We start from the raw sequence: 17,440 nt of genomic DNA on the forward strand, positions 1-17,440 counted from the left end.
AGGGTTGGAAGCCATCACTACACAGAGCTGTCAAATGTGGAAGGTCTTTCAATGCTGCCCAGAGCTTTTCCAGTGTCAGTGGGGCTTCCAATGCTTCTACAGCCAGAGGCGGACGTTTAGGGATGTCGATCTCTTCTAGGAACCTCATATATTGCTGTGTCTCTACTCTTGGGTCAGCTGCATACACCCGCTGTAGGTGTTGCTTGAAGATGTGAGCAATTCCTGCTCTTGAGGTGACCTTCTTGCTGACTGGAGTTAAAAGGAGTGTCACAAGTGGAGGGACAGTTTCCTCGTGCACCCCCTCCTCCCCCCCACTGATACCAATGAGGACTCCGTGATCAGTTTTCATTTGTTGCCAGATGGTGCATCTGGGGAGCAACTAAGTCCATAGTAGCCACCTGGGATGGGTCCTTGTCCCCCTGCAGTCTTCTATGTGTAGTCTTCCTCCTCCCCCAGCTGCGTAGGCATGGGGTTGAAATGCCTAGTTCCACCTTCACCAATTGTTACTCTTCGGACCCTAGGGGAGTAAAGTTTGGATTGTCTCTGCCAGATGGACAATGCACAGTTCCACCATGGGGCAGGGTTCCCCAGGTCTGTGACTTGTTGCCCCTCACCATCGAGGTCTCAGTACCATCTCGTAGCTCAAGCCACGTCCATACTTCCTCTGGGCAATCGAAGAAATGCGGTTGTCTTGGAAGATGGTTTTTAGCTTTGCAGGATACCGTCATCTGCTGCCTGCTAATTAAATTTTGCCTTGTGGATTCCACAGCTAAACTCTGGGGTGGGACTTCATCTCCCAGTCATTTTTGCTTCAAGGAGGGGCTACTATCACCCTCGAGCACTACACAGCGCATGCAGCCTCTCGCAGCATGGGGCCTGTCATCCGCCGTCTGCTAATTTAATTTTGCCCCGTAGACTCCACAGCCTGACTCTGGGGTGGGGACTTCATTCTGGAGTTACTCTTGCTTCAAGGCGAGGCTGCTATCCCCCTTGAGTGCTACAAAGCGCATGCAGCCTGGGACATTCCCAGGATTGTGCCTGGGCCAAGACCGGACGGTCATCGCCCAGAGGCCGGGCCAGGCCCATTCCCCTTCATCTGGATCCTGGGGAGGTCCTGAAGAAGCTCTGTGAGTCTAAGTGTATTTTAACTTTAGTAGTTTTTTGTTTTTTTTTATGCACCAAATTACTTTTGGCATTGGTGGCTAGTATATGTTGGTTGTGAAATGAAGAAGCAAAAGGCATTTCAGCTGCCCAAGACGTATGCGAAAAGATCCAAGAAACCTGCCTCAGCTGGTTCCTGCTCAAATATGTCTGCGAGCAGGATCTGCACTCTTGATAATATTGATCTTTTAATCAAGGAAGTGGAATCTAATATCAGAACTGACACTGTAATTACTAAAGCCAAAAAGGGTGCAACCAAAGTCCCTGACATATTTAAGAAAAGTGGTATTAAACCTGTGCCTAACACTGAGGGGCTGTTTCTGCAGCTGGGGAAATACCTGTCAGTGACCCCTCACCTTCTCCATCTGGACTACCACTATCACCTGTAATAAATGTAGTCCCTAATGTATCATGTGCCAACAGATACTATGGTTTAGTGGTTGAGGAGGTGTCTAGTCAACACACTGTTTTGCTGGTGAGTTGGGCCGTTGACACGCCTCCAGAGGACCACAATCTGAATTCCCCCCGTATTTCGCAACTGAACTGACCTTAATTCCCTGCACCGTAAATTAGATAATCTAAAAGGTCTGGTTGTTCTTTTAATAGAGTGACTTACTAAACAGAAGGCTCCTTGTGAAGATAACCGTATTTGCTCGTGCAAGTGCTCTCTCAATCTGGCAAGGGGGAAACTTACATTCTGGATCAAGCGGTGGTTTTCTTAAGGAAGTAGAGAGAGGTTGAGTCCCGGCCAAATCGTCTCAAACCACCAATCTGATCGAGACTTCTAGTTGTAGATTGCTTACCATTGAATTTCCCCAGGCATCAGACTAGATCCATAGATTTTTTTTTTCTTCGAGCAGTACCCCTATGCGACGTTAGGTGGTGTCGGTCGACTCCGCGGGTGTCGTCGTGGTCTCTGTGATGACGTTGCGGTCGTATATAGGTGCCACCATGGCATGCTGATGTCGGTTCTTTTCTTTCCGCGCCAGCGTATGTGCAGATCTGTAGAAGAGCTACCCCAGTCATTTTTTGACTAACTGCGACATTTTGTCAAATTTGTTTTTGACGAGTTTTGCTGCGTCGATGGATGTCCCATAAGACCGGATTCAAGCCTTGTGACTCCTGTCACTGCATGATGTTGGGGACGGATCCGCACCTCATGTGCCTCTGGTGTTTGGAGCTTGACCACGACCCAAAGTTGTTCTCTGAGTGTCAGGCGATGAACCCGAAAGCTTTGAGGGAGCTGTCCCTGAAGCTCAGGGCGGCGCAACACTCAACTCTGCGTTGTTCCCGGTCCTGTTTGAGAGGAAAGTCAGGAGACCGGTCACAGATTCACCACCATCGTTCTTCGTCCAAGTCATCTGGACATTCGAGTAGGAAGAAGTCGTCAAAGAAGACAAAACGTTCTTCGACTTCGCCCCGTCGCTCGCACGACATGATGTGGTAAGAGCGTCGCCGCTCTAGGTCTCCATCTTTGGAGCCTCAGTCTGGTCCGCTCAACGCCTCCCCGAATTTCCGGGAGCTTGGGCTACCCTTGCCCAACTAAAGGAGTTCTATGAGGCCATGTGCCTCATATTTGGGCAGCCCGACCCATCCTCTGCACCTTCGGGCCCAGGGAAGTCAGTGAGTGCCCCCACTGGTTCAAAGTCAGCGACTTCGGTCTCAATTCCGGAGGGCACCTCAGGATCCGCTTCTGTATGCGTCCCGACGCCGGTTGTGCCAACTCGACCTTCCCTGGCTTCAGGTCAGACGTTGACGCTCCCGGCACTGATTGGGCCCCCAATCGATGTCAATCTTATACTCATTCCCGAGGACCCGGAGCCAGAACAACGTCACTCGGCGCCGATACTGTTTTCCATGGGCTCTGCTCTACCCAGGGTTGATCCTGAACCCTATTGCTATGGGTAGGATATGGGGATAGTATAGAGGAGTCGCTGGACCCTTTAGAAGACCAGCTTGAACCTGAACTGGATTGGGGGCAGGATTTGGGTGATGCCAGTGGGTTGGACACCTCCCCTGATACTACATGTTCTCTTCCTGTACAGTGGCTACAGAGGATGGAGCGTCTTATTCTATGGTGGTGAGAGGGGCGGCTGAGGTTTTGAACCTCGAGCTTCCTTCTGTGGGGGTCAGGCCTAAGTGCTTCATCCTGGGGCCTCCAACTCTGAACTTCTTCTCTTCAGCGAAGCACTTACGGCCGTCCTACCTGGGACCTGGTCCAAACCCAGCATAGGGGTTCCTCTGAATAGGATGATTGCCCACCTCCACTGGCCTGCACGAATGACACAAATTTCCTCACCCAACACTCTACGCCTGAGAGCCTTGTCATCCAGGCTTCTTCATCCTCTGGCGCATTCCCTACAGCTGCCCCACACAGGGAATCAAAAAGACTGGGCAACTTAGGGAAGAAGATGTTTTCTTCTGCCTGTCTAGCGCTGTGGTCCATTAACACCACATGCCTTTTGGGTCGCTATTCCCCTACTCTCTGGGATACAGTCGCAGAAGTGCTGCCCCAAGTTCCGGAAGAGGCCCAGAATGTTCTCTCCCAAGCCATGACAGATGGGAGAGACGCAGCCAAGTTCATGATTCATTATTGACTGGATACGACCGACTCACTGGGCAGATTGGTTGCATCAACAGTGGCACTGAGATGCCACGCCTGGTTGAGGACGTCTGGCTTTTCAGGGGATGTCCATCAATCCTTGATGGACATGCCCTTTGATGGCACTTGTCTTTTCGGAGACAAGGTGGACTCAGCCCTCTAAGGCATTAAAGATTTCTGGGCTACGGCTCGGTCCCTTGGCCTCGCAGCTGCTCCTCGCCCCCCTCAGTCCTCCTTTCGTGGCTACAGAAGGGGCACCCAACCGTGTCAATTTCCACTGAGCCACCTACCCGCACATGCTGCACTGCCCCTGCGTGGACGTGGGATCCATCGACCTCTTGGATAAGGGAGTCAGCGGGCCGCCAAGCTCACCCCCGCCCCCTCCTCTGTCTGAAAAGCTTCCCAGTCCCTTGGGACATCATGGACCAGTTGGCAGCAGAATTTGCCATTGTAGGAAGCTGTCTATACTATATCAAAATGAGATCTAGTGTGCACAGAGTCCAGGGGGTCCCTAGAGGCTTGAAAGAGGCAATAATAGATAATACTAATGCTCTATTTGTGGTAGTGTGGTCGAGCAGTTAGGCTTATCAGAGGACAGTGTTAAGCATTTGTTGTACACACACAAGCAATAGCAGAAACACACACTCAATGACTTAACTCCAGACCAAAAGGATTTTATATAGAAAAATATATTTGTTACTTTATTACTAGAACCACAAGATTTAGTTTGGAAGCAAATACTGTTGCAGGTAAGTACTTAGCATAGACATCAATGTAACTTTGTTTCACTTTAGTCAAGTAAACAGTTTTTAAGATAACAGAAGAAAGAGTGGGAGAAGGGTGTTTACTACAAGATGTAGTAACCCTCCACTCTAACAAAGCAGACAGGCACCCTGAACCCAAAGAAGCCTGTAACTTAGCCCCTTCCCTTGTAGGTGAAGAGCTAAAGGTGTGGTTCTGGGCACTGACAGCTGTCAGTTGCCTCTGCTGGGTTTTAGCCTTTATGGCTGCACTATCCTTGGCATGGTGGTCTAACCCCATGCCAAATAGCAGGTTAGGCCCCCTGACCCTATTGGTCATGGTGGGGTTACTCCAGCTCTGGGTAACCTCTTTGGGTAAGCTAGGGGTGACCCTGGCTAACATAAGATTAGCAGAGGTGGATACCTCTAACCCCAAAATAGAGAGAATGGGTGAAGACATTAAAAGCACAGACAAGAGGCAATTCAGACTAGGTCCTATCACTGTGGAAGTGGGTCAGTTCCCCAGAGGGAATGACCTGAACAGGAGGATGTAAGGCAGAGTAGGCCCTGCAACAAACCAGCCTATTTCCTCTACTCTTCCTCGCCTGACAGACTAGGAAGACTCTCCCAGCTTTGGCTGAGTCTCCTGGCCTGTGGGCTGGGGGGGGGCTTGTGTAAGGAAATGGCTCCCTGTTGCAATTACCCCCGACTTTTTGCCTGATGCTGACTTGACTGAGAAGTGTGCTGGGACCCTGCGAACCAGGCCCCAGCACCAGTGTTCTTTCACCTAAAATGTACCATTGTCTCCACAATTGGCACAACCCTGGCACCCAGGTAAGTCCCTTGTAACTGGTACCCCTGGTACCAAGGGCCCTGATGCCAGGGAAGGTCTCTAAGGGCTGCAGCATGTCTTATGCCACCCTAGGAACCCCTCACTCAGCGCAGACACACTGCTTGCCAGCTTGTGTGTGCTGGTGGGGAGAAAATGACTAAGTCGACATGGCACTCCCCTCAGGGTGCCATGCCAAACTCACACTGCCTATGGCATAAGTAAGTCACCCCTCTAGCAGGCCTTACAGCCCTAAGGCAGGGTGCACTATACCACAGGTGAGGGCATAGGTGCATGAACACTATGCCCCTACAGTGTCTAAGCAAAAGCTTAGACATTGTAAATGCAGGGTAGCCATAAGAGTATATGGTCTGGGAGTCCGTCAAAAACGAACTCCACAGCTCCATAATGGCTACACTGAATACTGGGAAGTTCGGTATCAAACTTCTCACAATAATAAACCCACACTGATGCCAGTGTTGGATTTATTAAAAAATGCACACAGAGGGCATCTTAGAGATGCCCCCTGTATTTTACCCAATTGTTCAGTGCAAAACTGACTGGTCTGTGCCAGCCTGCTGCTGAGAGACGAGTTTCTGACCCCATGTGGTGAGAGCCTTTGTGCTCTCTGAGGACAGAAACAACGCCTGTTCTGGGTGGAGGTGCTTCACACCTCCCCCCTGCAGGAACTGTAACACCTAGCAGTGAGCCTCAAAGGCTCAGGCTTCATGTTACAATGCCCCAGGGCACTCCATCTAGTGGAGATGCCCGCCCCCTGGACACAGCCCCCACTTTTGGCGGCAAGTCCAGGGGAGATGATGAGAAAAACAAGGAGGAGTCACTGGCCAGTCAGGACAACCCCTAAGGTGTCCTGAGCTGAGGTGACTCTGACTGTTATAAATCCTCTATCTTGCAGATGGAGGATTCCCCCAATAGGATTAGGGATGTGCCCCCCTCCCCTCAGGGAGGAGGCACAAAGAGGGTGTAGCCACCCTCAGGGCTAGTAGCCATTGGCTACTAACCCCCCAGACCTAAACACACCCCTAAATTGAGTATTTAGGGGCTCCCAGAACCTAGCAAGATAGATTCCTGCAACCTAAGAAGAAGGAGGACTGCTGAGCTGAAAACCTGCAGAGAAGACGGAGACATCAACTGCTTTGGCCCCAGCTCTACCGGCCTGTCTCCCCACTTCTAAAGACACTGCTCCAGCGACGCGTTCCACAGGGTCCAGCAACCTCTGAAACCTCAGAGGACTACCCTGCATCTAGAAGGACCAAGAACTCCCGAGGACAGCGGCTCTGTTCCCAAAGACTGCAACTTTGCAACAACTAAGCAACTTTTAAACAACACACGTTTCCCGCCGGAAGCGTGAGACTTTGCACTCTGCACCCGACGCCCCCGGCTCGACTTGTGGAGAACAAACACCACAGGGAGGACTCCCCGGCGACTACGAGACCGTGAGTAGCCAAAGTTGACCCCCCTGAGCCCCCAAGCCCCCATAGCGACGCCTGCAGAGGGAATCCTGAGGCTCCCCCTGACCGACCATGCCTGCTTCAAAGACCCGACGCCTGGTAAAGACACTGCACCCGCAGCCCCCAGGACCGGAAGGATCCGACCTCCAGTGCAGGAGCGACCCCCAGGTGGCCCTCTCCCTTGCCCAGGTGGTGGCTACCCCGAGGAGTACCCCCCTTGCCTGCCCGCATTGCTGAAGAGACCCCTTGGTCTCCCATTGAATCCTATTGTGAACCTGACGCCTGTTTGCACACTGCACCCGGCCGCCCCCGTGCAGCTGAGGGTGTACTTTCTGTGCTGACTTGTCGTGTCTACCCCCCCCCCCCCCCCCCCAGTGCCCTACAAAACCCCCCTGGTCTGCCCTCCGAAGACGCGGGTACTTACCTGCTGGCAGACTGGACCTCTGCACCTGACTGGCCCTGAGCTGCTGGTGTGGTAACTTTGGGGTTGCTCTGAACCCCCAACGGTGGGCTACCTTGGACCCAACTTTGAACCCTGTAGATGGTTTACTTACCTGCAAATCTAACAAACACTTACCTCCCCCAGGAACTGTTGAAAATTGCACTGTCTAGTTTTAAAATAGCTTATTGCCATTTGTGTGAAAACTGTATATGCTATTTTTCTAATTCAAAGTTCCTAAGTGAAGTACCTTTCATTTGAAGTATTGTGTGTAAATCTTTAGCCTGTGGTTCTTAAAATAAACTAAGAAAATATATTTTTCTATATAAAAACCTATTGGCCTGGAATTGTCTTTGAGTGTGTGTTCCCCATTTATTGCCTGTGTGTGTGTACAACAAATGCACAAGAGGGTATCTATTTTAAGAATAGACAGTGCATTTTCTGAACAGTTCCTGGGGGAAGAAAATGAAGTAAAGTTTTAAAGGTAAGTACACGACTTTCAGTTCCAGTCTCCGGGTTATAGGTAGTCCACCGTTGGGGGTTCAGGTTAAATCCCAAACACCCTCCACCAGCAACCTGGGGCCGGTCGGGTGCAGAGGTGAAAGTTGAGCAATTTTAACGTGGGCTGCTATGGAGACGGGGGGGTACACAGAATTTGGTCTTCCGGCAGGTAAGTACTCGCGGCTCAGAGGGCAGACCAGGAGGGATTAGAAGAGCACTGGAGGGGCCCCACGTAGGCACCAATCCCACACCCTCAGCAGCAAGGGCGGCAGGGTGCAAACAGGGCATCCGGTTTCCAATGAAACTCTATGAGGGGACCCCAGGGGCTGCAGGTGAGGTCCAGGCGGGTGTCTTGGGCACACAAATGGTCGAACAGGAAAGAGGGCTGCCTGTTGTTCGTTGCTGCACTGGTGCCGGTTTTTCTAGAGTCTGGGGGCTACGGGTGCAGTGTTTCTCCAGGCGTCGTCCCGGGCAGTCATGGTCAGGGGGTCCTCAGGATTCCCTCTGCAGGCATCGTCGTGGAGGGGTGGAGAGGTCAACCCAGGGTAGGCTTTTGGTTGCTTTCGCCTGGGGGTCCTCTCTGATCGGTTGGGCCACTTGGACTCGGGCCGTGGGCGTCGGATGCAGAGTGGTTAGGACTCACGCTTCTGGATTGAGGTGTGGGAGTCATTTAGAAGCAGTTTCTTATGGTTTTCTTTTGGACAGGACCGCTGTCCTGGGGAGTTTCTTGATCCTCTGTGATACAGGCAGTCCTCAGGAGGTTTTTTAGGGGTTGCTGGACCTGCAGGATGCTGTGCTTTTCTTCTGCAGGTTCTTTGAAGCAGGAGACCGACCGGTAGGGCTGGGGCTGAGTCAGTTGTTGTCTCCTTCTCTGCTGGGTTTTCAAATCAGCAGTCCTTCTTCTTTCTTGAGGTCGTCAGGAATCTGACTAGCTTGGTTTAGGGAGCCCTTAAATACAACATTTAGGTGTGTTTTCAGGGGTCCGAGGGCAGTAGCCAATGGCTACTGTTCCTGAGGGTGGCTACATCCTCTTTGTGTCCACTCCCTTTGGGGAGGGGGGCACATTCCTATCCCTATTGGTTACTGTCTTCCAAACCAAGATGGAGGATTCTGAAGGGGCGGGGTCACTTCCAGCTCGGTACACCTTAGGGGTGGTCCCAGCTGAAGTGTTCACTCCTCCTTGTTTTTTTTTTTTTTTTTTTTAAGTTTCCTGCCGAACTGGCCGCCCAAAGTGGGGTTGGGCATCTCCACTAGCTAGAGTTCCCTGGGACACTGTAACATGAGGCCTGAGCCTCCATGTGTTAGTGTTATAGTTCCTGCAGGGGGAAGGTGTGAAGCACCTCCACCCAGAGCAGGCTTTGTTCCTGGCCTCAGAGCACCAAGGCTTTCACCCCAGGGAGTCAGAAACTCATCTCTTAGTGGCAGGCTGGCACAGACCAGTCAGTCCTACACCGGAGGACTGGGTAAAATACAGGGGGTATCTCTAAGATGCCCTCTGTGTGCATTTTTTAATAAATCGAACACTGGCATCAGTGTGAGTTTATTGTGCTGCGAAGTTTGATACCAAACTTCCCAGTATTCAGTGTAGCCATTATGGAACTGTGGAGTTCGTTTTGACAACCTCCCAGACCATTTCCTTATATGGTCACACTGCATTTACAATGTCTAAGAATTGACTTGGACACTGTAGGTGCGTAGCGCTCCTGCAGCTTATGCCCTCACTTGTGGTATGGTGCACCCTGCTTAGGGCTGAAAGGCCTGCTAGAGGGGTGACTTACCTATGCCACAGGCAGTGGTTTGTGGGCATGGCATCCTGAGGGGGTGCCATGTCGACTTTGTCTTTTCTCCCCACTAGCACACACAAGCTTCAAAGCAGTGTGCATGTACTGAGTGAGGGGTGGCATATTATATTCAGCAGCCCTTAGGGACCTTCCCTGGCCACACTGCCCTTGGTTCCTGGAGTACCTTTTACAAGGGACTTATCTGTGTGCCCAGGCTGTACCAATTGTGGAAACAAAGGTACAGTTTTAGGGAAAGAACATCGGTGCTGGAGCCTGGTTAGCAGGGTCCCAGCACACTTCCAATCAAAGCTGGCATCAACTCTAGGCAAAAAGTGTGCTATGACCATGACAACAGTGGCATTTTCCTACAGTAGGTTCTGGGGGTGGGTGGGGGAGTTTGGGGGGTGTCGTCATAGGTTCTGGCGCTGGGTTGATTTTCCAGGCGGAAGCTGCCTAAAAGTCTTGGGTCTTGCAGTGGAAGAAGGTGGCAAGTTTGTCGCAGAGGTCTTGCTGGGGGATGCTGGTAGCTTTGGAGGGGGGATTTGTGAACTCATTGGTGATTGAGAAAAGTTACTTTGTGTTGTGTGTGGAGGAGGTGATGCGTTCCCAGAATGTGTTCTTTCTTGTGTTCTTGATGTGTCTGCGGTGGATGGCGGCTGCGGCTCTGAAGGAGGCATGGTATTTTCTGGTTTGGCTGTTCCTCCATTTTTTCTCTAGGTGCCTGCAGGTGCATTTGGATTGTTGGAGTTTGGTGGTGAACCAGCTGGCTTTCTTTTGTATGCGCTTGGCCAATGTCAGAGGGACGGGAGCTAATTTTTTCAGTGATCCATGCATTGAGATTGCTTGCTGCGGTGTTGGTGTCATCGGAGGGAGGGATCTGGCAAGAGTTGCTCGTTGGTTATTTCGTTCCATTTCCTGTGGGGTGTTCTGGGGGTGCGGATGCGGCTACTGGGATGCACTGATTGTGAAGTGTAGGCGCAGCGGTGGTCGTCCAGTCTGGGGTGGAGATGGTCTTTCCGGTTGCTTGAGGTGAAGATGGGGTCCAGTGTGTATCCTGCAATGTGCGTGGGCATGGGGATTAGCTGTCTGAGGCCGACGGTGGTGAGGCTGTCGAGTAGAGCGGTGGTGTTTGGATTGTTGTGGTCCTCGAGGTGAAAGTTCAGGTCACCGAGGAGGAGGTAGTCGTTGGATGCCAGAGCCTGGGGGGTGGCGATGCCTACAATGTCATCAATGAATGCTGGGCGGTGGCCGAGTGGTCTGTAGACCAGGGTGCCGCGGATGTAGGAGTTGTGATCGGTGTGGACCAGGAAGTGAAGGTGTTCCATGGTGGTGCACTGTTTTTCTGAATTGGTAGTGAGGATTTGTGTATGAGTCCTCCGCCTGGGCGGGATGCTTAGGATGCTGTTTCCATCTGAGATGGCGATGTCCGGTCCCGAGGTGTGGTTGGTCCAGGTCTCAGTAGGAAGGCGATGTCCAGTCAGGCGGTGACGATCAAATCCCAGAGTTCGGTGGCGTGCTTGTGGAGGGAGCGGATGTTCAGGAGGAGGCAGTTGATGGGGTTGTGGTGGGTGTTGGTGTTTCCGGGCGAGGGGGTGCCTTCTGCTTGTCGTGGCCCGCACTGAAGTTGCAGTTCCTGCACAAAAAACGTCCATGGGTGACCTTGGGGGATGTGGTGCAGCAGTCGCTTAGACATCCGGTGTTAAGGCAGTGGAGAGTCACTGCATCGTAATGGATGCTGGCCAGGAAATGGCTTGATGGAGATCCAGGATTTTTGGCACTGGGCGCAGACTGGCTCGCGTTTGGCGTGCAACTGCACGCAGCCGCCATTAAGAAGGGGAGGGGGCGGGGAGTCCGCTCAGCTGGGAGGCGCGGAGTCGGGAAAGGCACTTCACAGGGGGATGGGAGAAGGGGGCAGGGCCACAGGGGCAGGAGCGGCGCGGGAACGAGAGGGTCAGGAAAAGACAGAAAAGGAGCCAACAAGTAAAAAAAAAAAAAGGAGTGAAAGAAAAGGCAGAAGTAAAGAAGCAAGAGTGAAGGAGAGAGAGAGAGAGATACTTGTGATGGCCACTAGACCACCAGGGATGAGAAGCCCTTGACATCAAAAAAGCAGATCCTGCACACCTGAAGCGGAGGACACTGAAGAGATGCAAAAGCAAGAACTGAAGATCAGTGACTTACTCGGCGCCAAACCTACCAGCTGACTTCGAAAATCGTGCCAAAGGCGCCTCGTCCTGCAGCTGCGCCAAAAGCATGGGAGGAATGCCAGTCTTCACCCAAGAACCAGGAACTCTTGTGGAACAGCGGATTTGTTCCACTGCATCTTGCAGGCATTCCGAAACGAACTGAGAGGAACCTGGACCGCCAAGCCCCAACAGCTGATAGCACCACTGCAACCATGGCTTCTAGCCAGAGCTAAATTGGGCCAACGGTGTCAGCGTGATTGCCAGACCCTCCACAGACGAAGCCTTCCTTGTGTTCGCTCACTGTGGACTTTCCGATGATGCCTGCAGCCTCTTTTGCAGTCCCTCTACAGCGACCACCTCCGGTGACAGAAACCAGACAGTCCACTGCACCTTTGCACTCGGCTGTCCCAGACCGTGGAGAAGAGGACGAAAGGTGTCCTCATGTCTCTGAGCATCACAGGAAATGAACCCCCTTGTTCTACGACCCTGCTCTATACTCACCTTGAGTCTGGCAGTTTCGGTAACTTTGCAGCTTGAGAAAATTGCACTGTCTACTTTTCAAAACTGTATAAATTCATATTACAACACGTACTTACTTGATCGTATTGATTCTTGTGCCTAAATATGTATGTATGTATGTGTGTGTGTGTGTGTGTGTGTGTGTGTGTTATATATATATATATATATATATATATATATATATATATAGTATTTTTATAAATTGCAGGGATCTCCTTATTCAGTCGTGTGGATCATTTGACTGTTTGCCTATAGTAAATTAACACACCTCTCTGATAAGCCTAAGGCTGCTCGACCACACTAGCCCCTAAGAGAGCACCTTGGGTTTGTTAGAGCAAGCCCTTGTCCACCTATGGGGGAACCCTTGGACTTTGCACAGTATACCTCATTTTAGAATACTGTATAAAGAACCAGCTTCCCTCACCAGGCACACAAGAATTTAATCACCAGCAGGGACATCCCACTCCTCCACATTCTCCAGCTGTGTCCTTCTGTTACAGGTAGAACGTCACGCCGTGCCCATCCGAGACTTCTGTCTCCTAGGAGTACCAGCTCTACTCTTCCATCCCAGAGCATCCAGCCAATCAATTATTACCTTGTGTGGGGAATTCATAGAAGTGAACACGGCCATCATACTGCAGTTTGGCAGGGAATAACCAGCTGTATTTGATGCTGTGGTCTCAGTTTGTTTTACAGATAGGAAGTTGTTGCGTAGAGCCTGAACCCTGTGAGTGTAGTCAGGCTAATTGAAAATGTGCTTATCGTCATACCTTGGTGGGGGGTGAGGGGGCTGGATGTGCGCACATGCCGAAAGATAGCGTTGGGGTAGTTTAAAAGATGATCTCTCATGACCTGTTTGGGTGTTCCTGGGAGCAGCACCACCGCTAGTGTTCTATGAGCTCTCTCCTCTGAAAAGAAATTAGACAGCCACAGTGGTCTGAGGGTCTTCATAAACCAGTTTTCCATGAAGAGCCCTCCTGAAGGGCCCTCCAGAAATCCCACCAAGTGTAGATTATTGCACTGCAACCGGCCTTCAGCACCCTCAGGCTTTCTGTTGAGGTTTCTTTGCACCAGCCGGTACCACCTGCCTGTCACCGCACCAGTACATAGTATTCCTCCATACGGCCTCCGCACCAAGTCCCGGGGCGACTTGAGGATGTGCCCTTTGAATTTAGCCCCACCCCTAAGATTGTTCCGACCACTTCTAGCCATGGTGACGGGGCCCACCCAGCCACAGCCAGTCCTTCCAAGACCTGTGCTCCTCACCTTGCTGTCTAACGTGTTTCACTTTCCCACGCCACCCTAAGGGCCCATCCGGGAGGTCAAACAACTGGAGACTGCTTTGTTCATCCTGGGACTGCTGTCCCTACTGCAAGTGCTCATTTAAACTCCCTCCGACTTCTGCTCCATTTGTGTCATCCAGGTGTCTCTTAAGTGCCTCAGGATCTCCCCAAGTTCCTGGGGTGCTTGCAGCCCATGGCAGTGTTCAGCTCTCCACTCTCTCGCCAGCTGTGGCCATTATATCCCCGGCTGTGGCCCCACAAGTGTCTGCATTAAAATCCCCGGGACATTAGCAGTCCCAGCAGCTCACAGACATCGTCCCCACACCATTCACAGCGTGGCACCTGGGCCACCAGTCGGCCAGACTTCCATACCCTTTATATCTTCCAAGCCTTAATACTTCGATCCATGCCCTCAATGCAGTGGCTGAGCTGCTGCAGCCTTGCGGGTGTGCTCCTTGTTCCAAACTCTGGGGGATGTCAAGGAATGGGGCCTTCTCCCAGCTCCTGTATGAAATCCAGTGACGCTGCCCCCACATAACGCCACTATCAAGCCTTGCGTGTAGGGCAGGCCTCAGGCACGGCCAATGTCACCTGTGCCTGCTGGCACACGTTGTCTTGTCGCTGAGGGTAATCTGTCTGGCCGCAGCCCCTCAGGGCGGGAGCGCTCCCTCTTCTTGCCCCAATCGTAGGCTGTTCAACTCTGTGCAAGGTCTCCACCGGGCTCCCAACATGCTCGCGGGGGGGGGGGGGAGGAAAGGGACATGGCAGGAGTACCTTAGGCATGGTCCAGAGGTCCCCCTGGGACCCTGCCTAGGGGAAAAAAAGCATTTTTTTAAAAATGCACAGTGAAATGTTCAAATATTTGCGCATTTCACCATAAATTGTTAAAAAAAAAAAAAAAAAGCACGATCTCCCACGATTGGTTTAAATTTTGTCCCTGGGTGATCCAGGCCCCAGCGGCATGGTCACTATTATAAATAAGAAGGGGACGCACGGGCTCCCCCCTAAGGCTCTTAGAAACCCCGGGACCACCACTTTGCTGGGGCAACATTTTACAAATTTGCGTGTGCCGTGCGGACCCCTCAGGGACTACCACCTCCCCAGGGCAAGAAACAATAAATTAATAGGGGTGCCACAGGCAAGTCCCCCAGGGACTACCACCTCCCCAGGGCTACATTAAACAAATATGTGGGTGCCATGCATACCTGTCCCTGGGACCAATGACAAATTGGAAATGAAGGAGTGGGGTCACCACCTCCCTGGGGCCGGCCCATGCAGGAAAAAGTAAGGGGGCATTAGGGCATGAGTTACTTACAATAACTCCAACAGCTGAATTTCTCTGTTTTTTTTATTTTTATTCTGTTTCCTAACTACAACTTCCTTGTAACCTTTTTTTTTTTCCCAGTGAATATACATATATATGTCTGTCTTCCTACAACCAGGCAAGAATTTCAATATTGTTCTTCCTGGTAAAGCTCATTAACTTGAGTCATATTTACGCTGTTTCCTTTCAGTGATAAGAAGCCCAATGGGCGTACAGGCAGATACATTTGAAATTTTGTCACAGAAATTAAAGTGTATTCCTCTTCTAATCAGTGCTATAGCATTTTACAAATATAGATCCAAATCTTGGGTTCTCACGTTTCAAAGTGGAAGGTAATTCGCAATTGTCATTTTTTTCTGTCTCCTAGAGAACTGGCTGGTACGTTTGTCCACCTGTGTCAGCAGGTTGATGTAACACGTGAGAATCTGGAGCAAGAAGTGACCACTTTGAGTAAGAAGATTGAAATCTTAGATTCGCTACAGAGTAAAGCCAAACTTCTCAGGTGAGTGGCATTCTTTGCATCTGTCTATTCAGTTGTTACACTCTGGCACTTCAATAATAGTAAAACTCTTTAATGCTGGAGTGCTGAGTCTCATTGCATAACAAATCTTTTTAAGCATCTAGGAAGCACTTGATTTTTTTCCCTGTCTTGTGAAAAATTAATACTATGTGCTGGAAAACCTCCAAATATTTTTGTTCTGTATGTCTCAGACATTCTTCCCACAGACAGGCAGTGGAGATAAATTTACATTATCAAATAAAAAGCAGTTGAAGCAGGACACATTAAGATGCTATCGTAACCCGTGCTGCCTTAACATTGACCATACCTTTATGGTACTGCTATATTCCTTTGATGCTGGAAGTGTTTATTACATATCCCTGCTTTAATCTAATATTACATATTTACTGTACAGTGATACCAATCAGGTATTTTTCTCTATGCTTCAGAATTTAGTTTACTTTGAATGTTCGAGCGTGCACCTTTAGTCAAGTGCAAGACAAGGTGTAAAAAAGTCATTAGATGTTCTTTCCAGAATGATGCAACAGACTGACATGTGGGGTGACTGGCTGGAGGAGAGTTCAGTGTGATTGAGGGTTCCTTTTCAGGATGTCAGAACCTTGGTATAGTGCAGGTAAAAGAGGATATTCACCTGCAGAGGTAAATGTATTAATTTGGAAAGTGGCAATATGTGACAACTTGTGAATCTTGATTATTTGTCTTACAGGAATAAGGCAGGATGGCTGGACAGCGAGCTGAACATGTTCACTAATCAGTACTTGGAGCAGAGTCGGTAAAAGAGTATCATAAAGCAACATCTGGAGACGCACTAAGGGAACATAGGGCCTTGCAACAAACAGGAGACATTGGATCCCTGTAGAGGATCAACAACAGTTTATTAATGTGTGTTGCCTCAAAGTGTAAATACTGTTTTTATTTAAATGTTGGTGACTTGTAAGTGTTCTTTTTTGGTTGATGAACATGGCCAATGCCATGACTGTTAGGCAGAATGAGGAGAGCGCAAAAGGTAGCTGTGCACTTACTCTATAATTGCTACCAATCCTAGAGTTCTGGCCAGGAAGGAAAAATGAAATGTTTGTCTGACCCCCTTTCCTGATGCCAGATGTTAAACTTCATGCTCCTGCGGTTAAATGTGTCCTCTGCTTTGTTTTCGGTATTTACCATACCCAGGTTTGGAAGAGACACTTACACGCGAAAACTGCAGTGTCTTGTGAAACATCCCTTGACTTTGACATTCATGCCGACTACAGGGACCCTATTAATTCCTTAGTAGGGTTCTGGGTAGACAAGCAGTGCTCCACCAGACAGTTTATTGTTGAACTCACCTGTGGATTACAGACAATGGCTAAGCTGTAAATTCTCCCAAAGCATTTTTCATTCCTATTTCATAACCTTACTTTCCATTTGTGCAGGGGTGTGAAGCGTCTTCCCTTATACCAACTTTTCAGTCGTAGCTACTTCACACTTTTTTAAATTACATACTGCACTTCAAAGGTACTGCTTGTGGGCACTGGGCATCAGCACAGGACATGTGCTTACACAGAGTGAAACCACTGACCTGGCGTATTGTGTTTTTGGTCTGTTTTCTTTTGCCAAATGTGTTTATATCGCTTGGGATTGGTCTCTTTTGGTACCAGTGAAATTTCATGGCAAAGGGCAGATTTTGCTTTCCTGCCTAGGGAAAGAAAGTAACATTGGTTTCAGTTGGAGACTTCTCACGATGGCTTGACAGGGATAATTTATGCTTTACTGCACTGAGTACATTGGATCTTTAGTCAGATATTTATTATGATAATTTTTCTATTTAATAACCAGATGCCCTACATTTCCAGTTGCCAATATATAAAACTTTGTAAGCAAACATAATTCACATATGTTTTGACTATATGAAGGTAAGTTGTTAAACAGGTGAGAGGATGATCCATTACTGCTTGTTTTCCATTAGGCACTGTTTGTGTGGCAGTGTTCCCCGTTCATGCCCTGTCTGCTTGCAAGGGGAGTGGGCTTGGTTAGGGTACAGGCAGGTATGTTTAAATGCACTTTATTGATGGCTGGTAGTATTTTATAACTTTTCCACCAGTTAATC

At 49.9% G+C, this 17,440-nt stretch overlaps 1 protein-coding gene across 2 annotated transcripts in view; it reads left to right on the plus strand.

Annotated features, from left to right (window-relative positions):
• The window catches only part of MFN2 (mitofusin 2), a 138,201-nt gene extending 121,932 nt beyond the window's left edge, over positions 1-16,269 (plus strand). For both annotated transcript variants that reach the window (XM_069241259.1, XM_069241260.1), the window contains exons 17-18: positions 15,202-15,336; positions 16,061-16,269. In XM_069241259.1, coding sequence (XP_069097360.1) covers positions 15,202-15,336; positions 16,061-16,130 — 205 coding nt within the window. In that variant the 3' untranslated portion in view covers positions 16,131-16,269. The remainder of the gene's footprint in view (positions 1-15,201; positions 15,337-16,060) is intronic.
• The last annotated feature ends 1,171 nt before the right edge of the window (positions 16,270-17,440 follow it).

This window comes from Pleurodeles waltl, chromosome 6 (assembly GCF_031143425.1).
Source record: "Pleurodeles waltl isolate 20211129_DDA chromosome 6, aPleWal1.hap1.20221129, whole genome shotgun sequence".
In the NCBI taxonomy this organism is placed as follows: domain Eukaryota; kingdom Metazoa; phylum Chordata; class Amphibia; order Caudata; family Salamandridae; genus Pleurodeles; species Pleurodeles waltl.